General features: G+C 44.1%; 1 protein-coding gene across 1 annotated transcript in view; it reads right to left on the bottom strand.

Moving 5' to 3' along the window:
* The window catches only part of SLC6A4 (solute carrier family 6 member 4), a 154,945-nt gene that overhangs the window by 53,722 nt on the left and 80,825 nt on the right, over positions 1 to 20,398 (bottom strand). The window contains exons 5-8 of the mRNA XM_088477798.1: positions 13,511 to 13,649; positions 12,276 to 12,410; positions 10,868 to 10,971; positions 10,537 to 10,664 (exon numbers count right to left, since the gene is read on the bottom strand). Of these exons, the coding sequence (XP_088333924.1) occupies positions 10,537 to 10,664; positions 10,868 to 10,971; positions 12,276 to 12,410; positions 13,511 to 13,649 (506 nt within the window). The remainder of the gene's footprint in view (positions 1 to 10,536; positions 10,665 to 10,867; positions 10,972 to 12,275; positions 12,411 to 13,510; positions 13,650 to 20,398) is intronic.

Below are 20,398 nucleotides of genomic sequence, written 5' to 3'. Positions count from 1 at the left end.
ATTTGAAGAAACCATATATACACAATATATACATACACATATAGAACACTCAGTTCTTGAATGGGCAAGTGTAAAAATCTGAGTGAGCTTGGCAAAGCCAAATCGTGATCTCCAAAGCGGCAGGTCCTGTGGGGACGTTCCCTGTATGCAGTGGTTAGTACCTACCAAAAGTGAAGGTGAACCAGAAACAGGCTCATGGGCGCCTTAAGTTCACTGATGTGCATGGGAGCTAGGGTTAGACTGTATGGTCCGATCCCACAGTAGAGCTACTGTAGCATATATTGCTGAAAAAGTTAATGGTGGCAATGATAGAAAGGTGTCAGAACACAGTGCATCGTGGCTCGCTGTGTATCCGCAGACCGGTCAGAGTGCCCATGCTGACCATTGTTCACCTCCAAAACCACCTACAATGGTCATGCAAGTGTTAGACCTGGACCATGAAGTAAAGAAAGAGGTGACCTAGTCTGACAAATCCCATTTTCTTTTCCATAATGAGGACGGCTGTGTGCATGTGCGTCGTTTACCTGGGGAAGAGGTGGTGCCAGGATGCACTATAGGAAGAAGGCAAGCTGGTCCAGGCAGTGTGATGCTCTGGGCAAAATAAGTCAGAGTCATGGAGGCCTCACCTCGCTTCTTATAGGACTTAAAGGGTCTGCTGCTAATGTCTTGGAGCCAGATGCCACAGGACACTTTAATTCAAAGTGAAGATATTTGACATAAAGGGCATCACTGTGAGTTGGGCAGCGGGCACAAAGATACGCTTCTACTATGCATGCGGTCGGGTCCTACAGTATATTAGGTCGATTGCAGATTGCCATATTGCAATGAGTAGGGCCAGGTTATGGTGACTTATAACAGACACGTGTAAGAAATTCATTATTGTTTGTGAAAGTGAAATACTAGTAACAGTAAGAAGCTGTTTCATGCAGATGTCTCATACAAGGTGATAGATGACGCTGAAGGCCTGTTTACAAATCATACAGAAATTAAAGAAAAAATGTAATAGGCCAATTTGCTGTCCAGAGAAGTCATTTACAGTAGCTGCACATTTAGAGGATGTGGTTGTCCTCATTAAGGACGTTGGGGGCCGGGTGTTTACAGTATTGTCCTGTCTCAGCCAGATATCTGAAATAGTTTGCAGTTCACTAACTGATTTGATGATCAGCGGCTTTGACAGTGAAATGTGCAAACTAAGCCATCGCTACTCTCTATGCCTGGAACAATGCTTAGCATCTCAGTCTGCTGCTCACTGGCAAATTTATTTCATCCAAAACACAGGGAAAACAGTAGTGTGTGATATATGATAAAGTAATACATGATTATATCATGATGTATAACTGTATCATGAACATGGAAAACCAGCCTGTCTTCCTGTTGCCCATGCAGAGGTGCTTTAGTGCTTGAGGCCCTGCACAGATTTGCAGCCTGGAGCGGTACAATAAGGTGTACACATCTGCCAGCTTCTCTGTGTCCTTATAGCTTATATAGATTCCTGTATATACATAGACTACAGAATCTCACAGAACTGCTGCATACATCAAATATGTTACACCACAGTCAGACTAAGCATTGTGGGAGACTGGATGAGGCACAGCTGTAGTGCTAACAGTTATCTATTGTTGCCCTATTCCAGGGGTTCTCAAATCTAGTTCTCACATACTGTACCACCAACAGGTTACGTTTTGTTAATATAATTTACTAGGTCAGTAATTATCCCACCTGCCTCCACAGGCAGAAATACTCAAAGCATGACCTGATGGGAAAACTTGAGAGCTAAGGATTAGAACCTCTGCCCTATAGGATTTAACCTTTAGCACTAAAATAAAAACTAAATGGTATGAACAGATACAAGGTAAAGAGCACAAATTAGAACTATTTGGCCACTAACAGACACTTTTGCTGATTTACAGCAGGCAGAACATTCCTCAGATGTTAGGAGAAATGTATCAAGTCTTGTGGAGAATATGCCTACACCAATCAATCAACATATAACTGTCATTTATCTATCAAAGTCTATTAAATGACAGTAGCTGATTGGTTGCTATGGGCAACTTCTCTACTTTATCTCTCTTGAAGGTTTTCTATACCTCTCCCCCTTTGAAAATAAATAGCCCAGCTTCCCCCAGCACACTGGTAGCAGCCTGGAGTATTGTTTTAGGTCAGGAAATATGGAGATTGGTTCTGAGCCCTGTATTTAGAGTTCAGACTGAATGCTGTGGGCCTGGTTCTGAGATGAACGCAAGTCCATTTTGCGGGCTGAGCTTAAGATTATTCGCACTGTGCATGTGTATGAGCTGAACATACACAACTTCAGGTGTCCGCGCTGAACATACACAACTTCAGGTGTCCGAACTGAACATACATAACTTAAGGTGTCAGAGCTGAACATACACAACTTCAGGTGTCCGAGCTGAACATACACAACTTCAGGTGTCCGAGCTGAACATACACAACTTCAGGTGTCCGAGCTGAACATACACAACTTCAGGTGTCCGAGCTGAACATACACAACTTCAGGTGTCCGAACTGAACATACATAACTTAAGGTGTCAGAGCTGAACATACACAACTTCAGGTGTCCGAGCTGAACATACACAACTTCAGGTGTCCGAGCTGAACATACACAACTTCAGGTGTCCGAGCTGAACATACACAACTTAAGGTGTCAGAGCTGAACATACACAACTTCAGGTGTCCGAGCTGAACATACACAACTTCAGGTGTCCGAGCTGAACATACACAACTTCAGGTGTCCGTGCTGAACATACACAACTTCAGGTGTCCGAACTGAACATACATAACTTAAGGTGTCAGAGCTGAACATACACAACTTCAGGTGTCCGAGCTGAACATACACAACTTCAGGTGTCCGTGCTGAACATACACAACTTCAGGTGTCCGAGCTGAACATACACAACTTCAGGTGTCCGTGCTGAACATACACAACTTCAGGTGTCCGAGCTGAACATACATAACTTCAGGTGTCAGAGCTGAACATACACAACTTCAGGTGTCTGAGCTGAACATACACAACTTCAGGTGTCCGAGCTGAACATACACAACTTCAGGTGTCCGAACTGAACATACACAACTTCAGATGTCCGAACTGAACATACACAACTTCAGATGTCCGAACTGAACATACATAACTTCAGGTGTCCGAGCTGAACATACACAACTTCAAGTGTCCGAGCTGAACATACACAACTTCAGGTGTCCGTGCTGAACATACACAACTTCAGGTGTCCGAACTGAACATACACAACTTCAGGTGTCCGAGCTGAACATACATAACTTCAGGTGTCAGAGCTGAACATACACAACTTCAGGTGTCTGAGCTGAACATACACAACTTCAGGTGTCCGAACTGAACATACACAACTTCAGATGTCCGAACTGAACATACACAACTTCAGATATCCGAACTGAACATACACAACTTCAGATGTCCGAACTGAACATACATAACTTCAGGTGTCCGAGCTGAACATACACAACTTCAAGTGTCCGAGCTGAACATACACAACTTCAAGTGTCCGAACTGAACATACACAACTTCAGGTGTCCGAGCTGAACATACACAACTTCAAGTGTCCGAACTGAACATACACAACTTCAGGTGTCCGAACTGAACATACACAACTTCAGGTGTCCGAACTGAACATACACAACTTCAGGTGTCCGTGCTGAACATACACAACTTCAGGTGTCCGAGCTGAACATACATAACTTCAGGTGTCAGAGCTGAACATACACAACTTCAGGTGTCTGAGCTGAACATACACAACTTCAGGTGTCCGAACTGAACATACACAACTTCAGATGTCCGAACTGAACATACACAACTTCAGATATCCGAACTGAACATACACAACTTCAGATGTCCGAACTGAACATACATAACTTCAGGTGTCCGAGCTGAACATACACAACTTCAAGTGTCCGAGCTGAACATACACAACTTCAAGTGTCCGAACTGAACATACACAACTTCAGGTGTCCGAGCTGAACATACACAACTTCAGGTGTCCGAACTGAACATACACAACTTCAGGTGTCCGAACTGAACATACACAACTTCAGGTGTCCGTGCTGAACATACACAACTTCAGGTGTCCGAGCTGAACATACATAACTTCAGGTGTCAGAGCTGAACATACACAACTTCAGGTGTCTGAGCTGAACATACACAACTTCAGGTGTCCGAGCTGAACATACACAACTTCAGGTGTCCGAACTGAACATACACAACTTCAGATGTCCGAACTGAACATACACAACTTCAGATATCCGAACTGAACATACACAACTTCAGATGTCCGAACTGAACATACATAACTTCAGGTGTCCGAGCTGAACATACACAACTTCAAGTGTCCGAGCTGAACATACACAACTTCAAGTGTCCGAACTGAACATACACAACTTCAGGTGTCCGAGCTGAACATACACAACTTCAAGTGTCCGAACTGAACATACACAACTTCAGGTGTCCGAACTGAACATACACAACTTCAGGTGTCCGAACTGAACATACACAACTTCAGGTGTCCGTGCTGAACATACACAACTTCAGGTGTCCGAGCTGAACATACATAACTTCAGGTGTCAGAGCTGAACATACACAACTTCAGGTGTCTGAGCTGAACATACACAACTTCAGGTGTCCGAGCTGAACATACACAACTTCAGGTGTCCGAACTGAACATACACAACTTCAGATGTCCGAACTGAACATACACAACTTCAGGTGTCCGAACTGAACATACATAACTTCAGGTGTCCGAGCTGAACATACACAACTTCAAGTGTCCGAACTGAACATACACAACTTCAGGTGTCCGAACTGAACATACACAACTTCAGGTGTCCGAACTGAACATACACAACTTCAGGTGTCCGAACTGAACATACACAACTTCAGGTGTCCGTGCTGAACATACACAACTTCAGGTGTCCGAGCTGAACATACATAACTTCAGGTGTCAGAGCTGAACATACACAACTTCAGGTGTCTGAGCTGAACATACACAACTTCAGGTGTCCGAGCTGAACATACACAACTTCAGGTGTCCGAACTGAACATACACAACTTCAGATGTCCGAACTGAACATACACAACTTCAGATATCCGAACTGAACATACACAACTTCAGGTGTCCGAACTGAACATACACAACTTCAGGTGTCCGAACTGAACATACACAACTTCAGGTGTCCGAACTGAACATACACAACTTCAGGTGTCCGAACTGAACATACACAACTTCAGGTGTCCGAGCTGAACATACACAACTTCAGATGTCCGAACTGAACATACACAACTTCAGGTGTCCGCGCTGAACATACATAACTTCAGGTGTCCGCGCTGAACATACACAACTTCAGATGTCCGAACTGAACATACACAACTTCAGATATCCGAACTGAACATACACAACTTCAGGTGTCCGAACTGAACATACACAACTTCAGGTGTCCGAGCTGAACATACACAACTTCAAGTGTCCGAACTGAACATACACAACTTCAGGTGTCCGAGCTGAACATACACAACTTCAGGTGTCCGAACTGAACATACACAACTTCAGATGTCCGAACTGAACATACACAACTTCAGATATCCGAACTGAACATACACAACTTCAGATGTCCGAACTGAACATACACAACTTCAGGTGTCCGCGCTGAACATACATAACTTCAGGTGTCCGCGCTGAACATACACAACTTCAGGTGTCCGCGCTGAACATACACAACTTCAGGTGTCCGAACTGAACATACACAACTTCAGGTGTCCGAGCTGAACATACACAACTTCAAGTGTCCGAACTGAACATACACAACTTCAGGTGTCCGAGCTGAACATACACAACTTCAAGTGTCCGAGCTGAACATACACAACTTCAAGTGTCCGAGCTGAACATACACAACTTCAAGTGTCCGAGCTGTACATACACAACTTCAAGTGTCCGAGCTGAACATACACAACTCCTGCTGTCCGAGCTGAACATACACAACTTCAGGTGTCCGAGCTGAACATACGTTTGTGCGTAGGCTAAGATCTATGAGGGCGTCTGGTGGGCATGTAGGGTAAGCAGAGTTGTGCAAACGCAGAGATTTGTCTAATTTTAGATGGATATCTTGCACTGGGAGTAGGGCTTGTGCAAATATGCCATGATGATGATGACGTAAACACAAAACAGATGAATTCAGCGCTAATCTAGCTTTTAAAAGTCCTTGCAGTTATTCAACTGTGTAACAAAATTCAAAGAAAAAAACCCTTAATTATCAAACCAGCTGCAGGTCCACAATTACAAGGTGTGTGTACTGTACACACAGTAGAAGACAGATAGTAAATAACAAAAATAGGACTGCGCTTATTTATTAGAACCAAGCTGTGAAATGGCAGAAAATTATATAGCAGTCAGGTTTCCCAATAATAATAATTTAATGCCATATACAAATATAATACAAATATACAACAATACACTTCAGTGTATATTATTTGGAATATTCAACTATAATTCACAGATCAAAATACAGTGATCTATATAGTTTAAAATTCAATAGATTTTATAAAAATGTACCGGAGCAAAGTTAGTATTTTCCTTTAATAGAAAAGGCCCATAATGTTCATCAATGGGTTAATAGTGCTCCACTTGAGTATGTATCAATAGGATAATCTGTGAGGGATGCTCCGTAAGAATCATATATGGTCTAACAGTCCCAAAGAGGAAAAGGCCGTAATGATAATGAATGAAGTCTTGTTTAGCTCCCGTGTGTTCAAGCTTGATTCAGCCGCATACGTCCACCAGGCTCAGCTGCATACACCATCGTGTTATCGTGTGCACTTGCTGTGCCTCCTCCGTTAGCAAGACACTCCAGTGTCTTCGTCACAGATCAAAGTGTTGCCAATATGAGGGTCACTGACGCGTTTCGCCCTGGCATATGACGGATTTATCAAAGAGTAGTGATAGTTGGAACTTACTGTTCTTATATACCAGCACCGAAGGGCAGTGATTGGAGCAACCATTCATAGAACTAATGACTATCAGGTGAGTGACACATGTTTCTAATCACTATATGCATCCAAAATACATGGGATAATTCCACTAAAAACATTTTATCTGTATTGCTTCTAGATATTCATATTAGCATTAAGAGATGTATAGCTCAATAGGCTTTACATATAAAAATATATAAACAAATACACATAAAAAACATATACATAGAAATCGGGAAACATCTAACTGCTATAATAAATTTGTATTTGTTTATATATTTTTATATGTAAAGCCTATTGAGCTATACATCTCTTAATGCTAATAGGAATATCTAGAAGCAATATAGATAAAATGTTTTTTAGTGGAATTATCCCATGTATTTTGGATGCATATAGTAATTAGGAACAACATGTGTCACTCACCTGATAGAACTATTGACTATGAATGGTTGCTCCAATCACTGCCCTTCGGTGCTGGTATATAAGAACAGTAAGTTCCAACTATCACTACTCTTTGATAAAGCCCTCATATGCCAGGGCGAAACGCGTCAGTGTACCCCCATATTGGCAACACTTTGATCATCGACAAAGACACTTACGGAGGAGGCACAGTAAGCGCACACGATAACAAAATGGTGTATGCAGCTGACCCCGGTAGACGTATGCGGCTGAATCAAACTGGAACACACAGGAGCTAAATAAGATTGCTGGAGCAGAGCTGCCTGAATTAAGCTATTTTCCAGAGTAACTCCGCTGACCAAGTATATCCAGTGCGGTCATAGCTTGTGACACCAATTAAGCTATTCATACATTACCATTACGGTTTTTTCCTTTTTGGGACTGTTAGACCATATATGATTATTATGAAGCATCCCTCACAGATTATCCTATTGATTCATACTCAAGTGGAGCACTATTAACCCATTGATGAACATTTAGTATTTTACTTTAATAGAAAAAGCACTTACTTTGTTCCGGTAATTGGTGTTCTTATGGGACATTTTTATAAAATCTATTGAATTTTAAACTATATAGATCACTTTATTTTGATCTGTGAATTATAGTTGAATATTGCTAATAATATACACTGAAGTGCATTGTTGTATATTTGTATTTTATTTTTATATGTGATTAAATTATTATTATTGGGAAACCTGACTGCTAAATCATTTTATGCCATTTCACAACTTGGTTCTAATAAATAAGCACAGTCCTATTTATGCTATATACTATATGATAATGATGACGGCTATATTCACATGCGGATGGATAGTGGTGAGGTGTCCTCATAAATGGGGCCATCTCTAAATGCAAGTTAAGTGCAACTCTGAATCAGGCCCTTTGTGCATAATGTGGAAGCATTTACAGTATAAAATATAGCCGAGTGCTGCGAGGTAACATAACAACACACAGCCGGTCCTGGATATACCAGACTTGCTCATAAATGGGCAATGATATTCCCAAACAATACACTAAATCAATGTGGTGATTTTTAGATCTGCTCTCATGTGCAGATCTGGTTCTGAGACATTGGTCACAATGTGTTGAATACGGCAGCGTGATTGACTTGCTGCTGGCGTTTGGGTGTGGCGTCAGGAAGCGTTCCAGTATAGTTTTGCTGGACACCCTGAGTGACCTGAGGATTACTGAAATGCCCGATAGCCTGGCGATGTTCATGCAGTTGAACCGCTCCGATGCTGCGTCTTCGGACGCAGCAGCGGTTTAGAGAAGCAGGCAGTGGATGTCGTTATGCACAAGGTGTCTCCTGCGGCTTTTGCATATTTTAGCACAGCCGCTGCGTACAAAGATGCAGCATCTGCTTTTACCATCCAACTCTGAATCAGCCCCTATGAGCATCTGTGGACGTTGTAATACCATCTGTAGATGCCACCATCAGTCACACCATCAAAACGCGCCTGAAAAAGGGGTGTGGCTTCTGAAAAGGGGGCGGAGCCAACTGAAAACGGGGCGGAGCCTCACGGCTCCCCCCCGTTTTCGTCACTATAGGGGGCGTGCCCAGCACTCTGCGAGATGATGGGCAGCCCCCCAGGCTCTCCCTACGCTAGTGAACAGATGCTGTGCGATGCGTACGGCATCTGTTCATCTTCTGCACACCCGCTGCTCTGCTAGACAGAGCAGCGGGTGTGCTCTCCCCAACTTCCCCCCCCACCGCGGGACACTGCGGCCCGCGGGCAGGACAGTCCCAGAAAAACGGGAAGCGGGACAGTTGGGAGGTATGCTTCTAGGTTGCTGGTTGCTAGGAGACCCAGACGTCAGAGGATTTCACGTTTCCTCCTAGTGTTGCCTGATTGGCAGCTGATCCTATTTGAACTTCCTGGACTGTCGCCGCCCTGTCGGCTATAGAGTTTTCATGTGGAACTTTTGGTTATGCAAGCTGCCTTCTGTGCATCCAGACTTCCAGCTATATTTTCTACATGCTGCGTGTATTCTGCTCACTGGCTTTTAAGTGACCCAAGTACTCTGGGTCCAAGCAACGCTGTCTCCAGGGCACTCCAGGCCATACAGCTATCCTGCTTCTATACCACGGTTCAAGCATCGCTGTCTACAGAGCCTCCAGGTCATACAGCTATCCTGCTTCTATAGCACGGTTCAAGCATCGCTGTCTACTAAGCCCTCCAGGCCATACAACTATCCTGCTTCTAAACCACGTTTCTAGCTATGCTGTCTACTAGGCCCTTCAGGCCATACAGCAATTCTGCTTCAACACCACATTTCAAGCACCGCTGTCTACTAGGCCCTCCAGGCCATACAGCAATCCTGCTTCAACACCACGTTTCAAGCACCACTGTCTACTAGGCCCTCCTGGCCATATAGCAATCCTGCTTCTACACCACGTTTCTAGTTACGCTGTCTACTAGGCCCTTCAGGCCATACAGCAATCCTGCTTCAACACCACATTTCAAGCACCGCTGTCTACTAGGCCCTCCAGGCCATACAGCAATCCTGCTTCAATACCACGTTTCAAGCACCACTGTCTACTAGGCCCTCCTGGCCATATAGCAATCCTGCTTCTACACCAGGTTTCAAGCATCGCTGTCTGCTAGGCCCTCCAGGCCATACTGCAAACCTGCTTCTATACCAGGTTTCAAGCATCGCTGTCTGCTAGGCCCCACAGGCCATCCAGCAATCCTGCTTCTTCACCACGTTTCAAGCATTGCTGTCTACTAGGCCTCCTGGCCATTTAACTACTTTAGTTTGGACTGTAAACCTACAGTATATTCTACTGACTGTCCTATGGTTTCAGCTCCTTACTGCACCATTGACATGTTGTGTTTTCACTGGTCCATCATATCATTTATTTAGTAAACTGCCATGATTTAACTATACTTCTTGTGTTTGTTCTTCGATGTGCCACGTATCTCCAACACCTCCATCTCGGTCCTAGCAATTGCTAGAGGATCGTAACACCCACCCATTGTTACGGGGAGTCAGAGATGCTCACCCGATAATGCTCTACTCCTTCAGTGCACCCTTTCTAGGAAGGTAATAACTTTAGATGCATATCTTACCTGTATCTTTGGCCACTTCTGACACATCCAGGTTCCTCATTTCAGCCATGTATCCCAAGACGGTAAATATTACAAAGCCGGACATAAAACTAGTCAGACAGTTCACAGTACTGGTCACTAATGCGTCTCTGTAACAAACAGTCAAACAGGTACAAAATGTTAGAACATACAAAGATACAAACTTGGGTGACTGAAATAGTCCTGTGCCTTCCACAGTCCATGCAATAAATCATAGAACATGTAGGGGCTCCTCTGACTGAGAGCTACAGGGATGGATTCACCAAACTACAGTTTTTAGGGAAATGAAGGACAACATAAAAGTGATACTAACTGGTAGCAGTTGTTGTGAAATTTATTGTAGCTAGCGAAGGCTAGTAACACACCAAACCCTGGCCCCAGCGAGAAAAAGATCTGTGCTGCCGCATCCACCCACACCTGTAGGGAAATAACACAACGATGAAATAAACTATACAGTTATGGTAATGCTGAATAAAAGTAGTATTTGTCCAGGATAGAGGTGAAAGTTAAAACTTCATCTGTGTCTTAATATATGATCTCATTCCCTTTCGATATAAACATCCATTATGTCTATGTAGCCTTGCTGTCTGTTTCACAAGAGTAGTACATTTGAACAATCAAAAATTGGAATTGTTGCTTCCTTTTCCACTTACTGCATACGCAGTGGAGGCAGACATGGTGGAGCCCACCAGTTAGGACTGGAGTAGATCCAGCTAGAAGGTGCCACTTGGCACCTTGGCAAAACCATGTTGCACTGCAAGGTGGGGGCATTTAAATTGTTTGATAACATCTGAACAGCATTAAAGTTGGGAGGATGATGGATTTGTATAACAGTGTAAAGTCCAAAGAAGATTAGTTCCCACCTTACTCTGGCAGCCATTGTTCTGTAGGGCATGCTAACTACTGTAAAATTACAAATGTCAAAAAGCTTTGGAGGTTTAATGTTGTACTTAGTGGGGCTGCAGGAATTAGGGTGTTGGAGGGCTTGCAGTGGTGCAGGAGAGAAGAGGGGCACTGTCCGGCCTGCCTAGGGCACTAAAACAAAGCAGGTCTTTGCAGCCAAAAGACTTCAATCCAAATCTAAATTAGGCCAAATGGGTGCAGACTACTTGGCTCTGTATTAAGCAAATTGGTAGCTCTGGGTAACTTCTCCCCTTGACCTCTTCAGAAAGTTTGCTATATTTCCTCCTAAAGGTGGGTACACACATGACGACTGCACGACGATCAGATAACGACAACGATAATTATCTGATTATTCTGCATGTGTTGGATGATCGTTATCTGATCGTTCTGAATGTGTTGGATGATCATTATAGAACATCCAACACATGCATTAACCCGAGATTAACAATCGTGGGTCCCTATAGTAAACAGGCTAACATGGTCGAAATCGTCCATGTATGCCGGTTTTCCCGGGTGACGGACGATGATCGATAACGACCATTTGTGCCCACACATCGACCATCGTTTGGTCGTTTGCAGGGGCATTAAAGTGAACGATTTGAACGATAACGATAAGATCCTTATCGTTATCGTTTAAATCGTTCACTTTATCTGAACGTGTGTACGCAGCTTAAGTCTATAACATCCTGTGAATTTAGTGTATTGAGAGATATGATTGCCTGACAAAGATTAAAGGATTCTCACTCACTCAGATGCTAGAATTGCATTACCCAGATTTGCACTACAGATTATTTTTTGAACCCAAGCTAAATTCTTACCTCAGTGGTCAGCAGTTTGTTCCAATCAGGCTGCAGGTAGAATATTACTCCCCTCCAGGCACCAGGGAGTGTTGCCCCTCGTATTAATAGTATCGTAAGCACAATGTATGGAAAAGTTGCAGTTACCCACACCACCTGCGACGACATATACAATTGTCACTGTTGACAGAACATTTAAGATTTGGAATTATATTCCATTGTTACAAAATACCAGAAATACATTACGAGTGTCCTAGTCTGATACAATCGGTATTACATACAGTTTATGTATATTGTAGAGTGATTTTCTGATCACAAACAATAATCATTAAAACCAATGGTTGTTTTGTGCAATAGTGCTGGGTTGTCAAACCTGCAAGATTCCCCAAAAACCACCCATTGATGTTAGTGGTGTAATATATCAATTTTGATGAATGTTAGCTACTACTAGATGGGCCATGTTCATATTTAAGGCTTAACCACCCTCTCTAAACCACTGGATATTTAGATCGATCAGTTTGCACATGTACTAATATTTGATCGACTGTATACATTTGAAGAATACAGACAGACACCAGGTTACGAAAGAAATGTCCAATTGCGACTTAATTCCTAAAGACGTTGAGTGAAACCTAGACAGAAATACGTGGAAATCCTCCCTTTATGTTGAAATCAGTGAGCACTATTACATTTATTTTCCTTTTCTGGGATAATCGAGGCCACACTTGTACTGGACGGTTAAACAAACTTGTCTGAAGACATCTCAAAGTTGTATGTTAACTACTGGCAGACAATGGTGAAATTCTGTCCAAGGCGCAAACATCACTTATATAAGTGAGTGCAATCACGCAAGAGTATTCCCTGAATCCATTAGGTGTACACTATGTTTTAATTATGAAAATGTCTGAATACAACGTGTATTATAATTTATCTATAAGATCCTCATTAAAAGGTTGTTAAAAAAAATAATAAGTGATATGAGCATTATTACATTGTACTACGAACTCAAGTAAAATACCTAGGGGGTGTTGCAGGAACTCCTGTAAGTCTTCCTGGATTTTTAAAGCGGCAATCATTTCAAAGGCAAAATCAAGCTGGTTTTTACTTTAAGATGATTGCCGCTTTAAGACTACAGGAAGACTCATAGGAGTTCCCGCAGCGGCTGCAAGTAGCACCCTATTACATAAGCCCCCTTCTGTTTAATTGTGATACAGAAGTACTCATATATGTGGGCATCTTTGCAATATTATACTAACCTTTCCAGATGTTTTGACCCCCTTCCATATGCTGAAGTATACCACAGTGAAGATAAAAAACAGACAGAGACAAAGCTGCCAACTGATCCCTCCGAGATCCTGGAGACCTTTGGATTTGTGTATTTGCAGCACAAGTCGACTGAAAAGCAAGAGAGAGACCATAATATTATTTAATGGGTTGAGAAATGTAATAAGCCCTAAATTAATACTGTAATGTATAGAGCAGGGGTAGCCAACCCACCAGCTCTCGAGCCGCATGCGGCTCCTTTGTTTGTAAATTGTTACTCCCCCCACTGGAACTGGGATCACTGGTCTCTGATGGGATCGTTCAGAGGCCAGCGTTCCCAGTGATGGATTGCGAGGGTGACATCATGACGTCACCTGCGATGTGAGGAGCCTGCCCTGCACACCTGCTGAATCTAGTTAGATCCAGTCAGAGCGAGGCAGTGGGAGCCAGAGCCAGTGTTGTCAGATAAGTACTGGGCTGGGGGCACTACTTTAATGGGCACAAATACAGGGGGCTCTGCTTAAGGGGCACTACTTTTGGGGGTACAAAAGACAGGGGTCACTGCTAAAGGGGTACTACTTTAGAGGACACAAATACAGGAGGCACTACTTTAGGGGGCACAAATACAGGGGGCACTGCTTAAGGAGCAGAAATGCAGGAGGCACTGCTTAAGGGGCACTACTTTAGAGGGCACAAATCCAGGAGGCACTACTTTAGGGGGCACAAATACAGGGGCACTGCTTAAGGGGCACAAATGCAGGAGGCACTGCTTAAGGGGCACTACTTTAGAGGGCACAAATACAGGAGGCCCTACTTTAGGGGGCACAAATACAGGGGGCACTGCTTAAGGGGCACAAATGCAGGAGGCACTGCTTAAGGGGCACTACTTTAGGTGGCACAAATACAGGAGGCACTGCTTAAGGGGCACTACTTTAGGGGGCACAAATGCAGGGGCACTGCTTTTAGGCGGCACAAGTACAAGAGGCACTGCATAAGGGGCACAAGTACAGGGGGCACTGTATAAGGGTCAAAACTACAGGGTGCACTGCATAAGGGCCACAAATACAGGGGGCACTGCATAAGAGGCACAAATACTGGGGGCATTGTATAATAGGCACAGCTACAAGGGGCATTGCATAAGGACCACAACTACTGGGGGCATCGCTTAATGGGCACAGCTACAGGGGGCATTGCATAATGGGCACAGCTACAGGGGGTATTGCATAAGGGCCACAACTACTGGGGGCATTGCTTAATGGGCACAACTACAGGGGGCATTGCAGAAGGGGCACAATTACTGAGGGCATTGCATAATGGGGACAGCTACAGGGGGAACTGCAAAAGAGGCACAACTACTGGGGGCATTGCATAATGGGCCCAGCTACAGGGGGCATTGCATAAGGGCCACAACTACTAGGCGCACTGCTTAATGGGCATGACTACAAGGGCATTGCAGAAGGGGCACAACTACTGAGGGCATTGCATAATGGGCACAGCTACAGGGGGCATTGCATAAGAGCCACTACTACTGGGGGCATTGCTTAGTGGGCACAACTACAGGAGGCATTGCAGTAGGGGCACAACTACTGGGGGCATTGCATAATGGGCACAGCTACAGGGGGCATTGCATAAGGGCCACATATACAGGGGCATCAGTGGCGTATCTATAATGGGTGCAGTGTGTGCGGTGCACACAGGCCCCCAGGTCCAGGGGGTCCCCAGGTCCAGTGGGGCCCCGCAGCGCACACCCTGCACTCATATTATTTTAAACTTACCTGTCCGTGGTCCCGCGTCGGGTGTCAGCGCTGCTCAGAACACCGGAAAATGGCTGCCGTGGCCATTTTTCAGGTGTTCTGCGCATTAACAGTAGACTCTGGGCACACTCTAGTGCCCAGAGTCTACTGCGCATGCACAGAACGCCGGAAAATGGCCGCCGTGGTCATTATTCCAGCGTTCTGCGCATGAGCGGTAGACTCCGGTGGCTGGCCAGCCGCCTCAGTCGGTTGCCGGCCACTGGGGAGAGAGGAGGGGGCCCCGCATGGGGAATGCACACGGGCCCCCTCCTCTCTTAAGACACCCCTGGGGGGCATTGCTTAATGGGCACAACTACAGGGGGCATAGTATAATGGGCACTGGTATTTTATGTGGTTCTGGATTTCAATATGTATTTTATGTGGATGTGAATTTTAAATGTATTTTATGTGGCTCTGGCTTGTTTCTGTGTATTTAATGTGAACGTGGCTATTTCAATGTTTTCTATATTGCTCTGGCTTTTTATTTCACTTCAACAGTGAAAAAATTATATTGGGAAACTTATGTCAATTGTGTATTTTCAATGTGCTGGGCTCGCCGCCAGCGTGACAAAATACGGGGGGGTGACATAAGGTCATGCTCCTGCGAATGTCATACCAAAGGCATGAGCACAACATTTTTTGTGTGCGCGCCCATGCGAACGGCTCTTCAACTTGACCACAGATATTTTTTGGTTTGCCTCTGACTGGTTGGCCACCCCTGGTATAGAGACTAAATGATCTGGAGGCATTCACACAATGCATCTGATGCGAATCGCAAGTCACCTTGATTACCTTCCCAGTGCACAGTAAGGTGCAGATCATCCCTCCTCCATCAGGAGCAGCCTCTATAAACTGAATATGCACATGGATGTGTGGAGAATAGAAAATGCTATAGGAGGTTCTCTGTGTAACATATACTGTACCTGGTTAGGTTTTCAATTCTTGTCAGGATTTGTGGGTTGTTGTTAAATCTTTGTCCAAAAGGTAATTTTGTTACAAGACACTTAGGTGACACTAGTGGGGGCTGGTCGTCATATGAACATTTAATGTTCCTGATACATTCCCCATCCTTTGCAATACCTATGCTTACTTCCATAATTCTTTTTAGTAAAGATGAGTTATGTATATTTTTAATTTCTGAACTGCTTAACAAAATCAGGGCTGCTTCAATATCTTCTACAACTAAGATATGAGAGATGTCTGTATACTGAGATGAATAATGGAGAAGGAGAGATGGAAAATAGCCTTAAACCCTCTTAATGGTCGTTACGAGTATGTGGGTTATGCAATGACACATTAATGTTCCCAAAATTGTAGTAGGGAATTATTTAGAAAAATGTTTGTATTTGTGTATTTAAAAAGTCAGAGATGGGGGCCTGTTATAGCAGCCATTCAGCAAGTCAGAGCCTATGTGCTTTATTGGTACAAGATTGTTATATTGGTAAATCTGGTGTCTTTTCAGTTGGATTTCTCAATATCTCATTAAAATCCCAAGAACATTTAACATATCTATGTTAAAACCGGTGGTCATCTAAAAATATAGCAGAAGACCCTCCAAGAAACCTCCAGTAACCATTGATGTAGAAGAAGAAAATTAAATAGAACAATTGGCCTCCTCTCTATATGATCCATTGGAATGCATTAATTATTTAGTAAAAAGGTTGGGCCCTGAAAAGAGGTCTTCACTGGTTTCTGAGGATGTACATGAAGAAAGACTTAAGAGATCCACACATGAACAGTTATAGAAAACTCCCATTCAGGTGAACTGAGGCACCTTCAAGGCAGGGTAGGGCTGAAAGGGGTCGGACACTGTCATGAATGAGGATCTGTCCCCCCTCACCAGCTGCTGGATACTAAGAACACTTCTGAGTAACATTGCAGGTGTGAAGTAATGATCTAGTGATTGCAATACTGCTGCTATGGAACATTGTAACTTGCTGCCTGCACTCACATAGTGCATGCAGCTGTACTGCTCACTGCCTGTTATAGGTGCAGAGTACCTAGCTTTGTGAGTTCCAAATTGGTATTTGTGATATTTCTGTTTATTTGCCATGACCTTTACCTGGACATTGACAAAATTCGTGCCCGTTCCTTAACCTCTGGACTGGTTATAATCCTGCGGTCCATCTGCCTTGACCTCTGTCTAGACTTTGGTGGGGGGGTTTTGCCGTCCTTTCCGTGTGTGAGCACCTGTATATATATGGGTGTGCAGTCCTCTGTTTCTGTTTTTTCTGCCAATATTTTTTGCTAATGTGGCTCCAAAAGACATGAGTGCACAAGACATGGGGCAAGTAAGTTCCAATGAGCACATTCAGCTCTATGGAAAAGGACTTGCTAAAGGAATATGATAAACTTGGTTGTAGTGGTTCATTCTGAGAGTTGATGACTTAGCATCCCCTCAAATATAGATTGTAAGCTCTCACAAGCAAAGCTTGGCATCATCTTTTCTCTTCAGTGATAGGGAGGCAGAGTAAGAAAGTAGCAGATACAGTTTATTTGCACCTTCATAAAAATATAAAATCATGTTATAGGGGCGGCTGGTGATTATTATAATGGATCAATTCTCTTCGTCATAGCCACAAGGCTGACAGACAAGTTCACCCTATAGAACTACTGACATGTAATGCATTTAAATGCAGGCATGCAAAATCTCACTTTAGTTGCCCGTAAATAGTCCAGAGCATGTTACACACAATTTTTGTTAGTAAGAAGATGAAATTAAAGCATACAGTACAACACAACATTTTAATATAATGATGTCCATCACACCATAATACCAAATGTAAAAACATCTTGTGGTGGCGAATAGCAAACTTATAAGAATGTTACCAGCGGCATACAGTACTAGTATCATCAGAGCCCGCGACTACGGGAACAAGAAGAGAAGTTAGGAAAGTAAATGGCAGCAGTCTAATGTCATCCAATATTATTCTGAATCAGATAAAGAATCTTAACATTCAGGAACGGTATCAGCGGCGGATTTTTCCTAGAGGCTGCGAGGCTGCAGCCGACCCAGTAATATCCGCCACCTCAGTGTAGTCAGTGCAGTCCGTGATTGCACTGTCTCCACTGTGACTGGCAGTGGCTTCCTATTGGAAGTGCCATCTGCCAGTCAGATACACAACAGGCAGTCTCAGGGAGAGGTGTCTCCTCCCCCTGGGACTGCCAGTCTGGGCTGCTATTGCAGAGAGCGGCTTTCTTGAGGAAGCCGCTACTCTGTCTTTCAGCCAGCCCTACCAGGCTCCTAGGGGCTGCAGACGATGCAGCCCTTTGAAAGCCGGTGAAAATGCACATGCGTGGCTCCCCGCCGCTAGTGCGCCGGTCCCGGCGCCTGTCACATCAATTTTGAAGGCGCCGGGACCCGGCCAGTAGCTATGCCAGAGGTGTGTCCCCCTCGGGGTGAGTCTTCTCGGCAGTGGCAGCCACCCTCCTCTAACAGCATAGGAGCCTCCGCTGAACGGTATCCAGTCATTTTGTCGACGTTCAGAATGTCAGCACCATAAAGTCGTCATGTTCTGAATGTTTACAGTCACAATATCAACAGCACAATTTAGTGCTACGTTTAAGGCTTAAATAGTTAAACAATTCCCACCATCGACACAATGACCATATCACCATTATAACTATGTCAACATTGTGTAAGATGACGTGCCACATGTCATCAAAATTCCCATGTCGACACTCCAAATGGGAACATGACGACCTTCTGGTGTCGAAATTCTGAATGTCAACATAAAAAACCTCACCCTCAGGAAAAATAGATACAGACAAAAGCAACTGAGGTGGGCAACCAAAGGCAACAGGAGGCGTGCAGCAAAGTGGTACAAAAATCCTGGTACGAAACTGAGTGGCGCACATTTGGCAGCACTATGCCCCTGCATACACAGCATCACATATTTGTTCCTTCAGGGCAAACAAAATAGGGATCATAAGTGACAGAAGAAGTCAGCTGAAGGCTATCTTGCCCAGTGTTCTCCACTGTGGTGGATGTGACTATGCGGGAGGTTCACCACTAGGAGACCGGTCCCTACGCCTAGCGCAATGTTCAGCGAAAAAAACAAACCAAAACCAAAGACCTGGTAAAGTTATCAATCATGTGGACTGACCTCCATCACACATCGATGACACCTATACCATCTCTAGGATCTGTCAATAACCCCATCTTGCCACGGGGTCATTTGAAGAACTCCCACGTGCAGGAGGTATTTCCTCGGTCAGGCTCAGTAACATGATCAACAAGATGATCCTCAAAGCTACATGTACCCATCTATTCATAACTCCTTCACTGATTGATGTATCTCTAGGCACAGAAGTATCAGCGCTAGCTAAAGCCTCACACGTGGGAGATAAAGGGACTGATTCTAAGTTACGAGCAAAGCAAAAAAGCAAGTTACTGTGCACCTTGGTAAAACCACTGCAGGTGGGGGTGATTTCAAATGTGCACAGAGATTTAGATTTGGGAGGCATAGGCAAACACAGGGGAGTTTCCAGTCGCCTGGAAACTCCCCCTTCCCCCAGTTCAGTCAGTACCTTAAATCATCACCACAATAGTAGATGTTACTAGAGCTGCGGCCACAACATGCAGTATAAAGTATGGAACAGAGCTGCTGTGTATATCTATCAGCAGCAGCTTGTCCTACCAAGTCACTGTGTGTGGATCTGAGCGCTCAATCAGCGCACCAGACCAGAGAGCAGCTGCCAGCAAGAAGAGACAGGCATCTTCCCGTGAGGTGAGAGAATGGGTGCTTAAAAATTTCAGTTCTGTCTCCACCTGGTTATACTATGCATGTATATTGATTATGGGATGTTTAACCTTTTCCTGAACACTTACGTTATTTGTATTACATGACTATTGGCCTGATTCAGCAAGGAACGCAATTCTGTGTATACGCACGCACTGCAGTTGCTAACATCATCAGTGCTATTTAAATGTGTGCATTCAAATTGTGTACGCAGCCTGACATATGGACGCCCACTTCCCCTAACTCACATCCGCATATTAGGGCAACATAGCAAAACAATCGGTAACATTGAGTAACATCAGACCCATGCGCACAGTTAAGGAAGAACAGTCCTCACTCGGGAATT

This window comes from Taudactylus pleione, unplaced genomic scaffold (assembly GCF_031769625.1).
Source record: "Taudactylus pleione unplaced genomic scaffold, aTauple2 ptg000203l, whole genome shotgun sequence".
NCBI classification, from domain to species: domain Eukaryota; kingdom Metazoa; phylum Chordata; class Amphibia; order Anura; family Myobatrachidae; genus Taudactylus; species Taudactylus pleione.
This window is presented reverse-complemented; position numbering and strand designations above follow the sequence as displayed.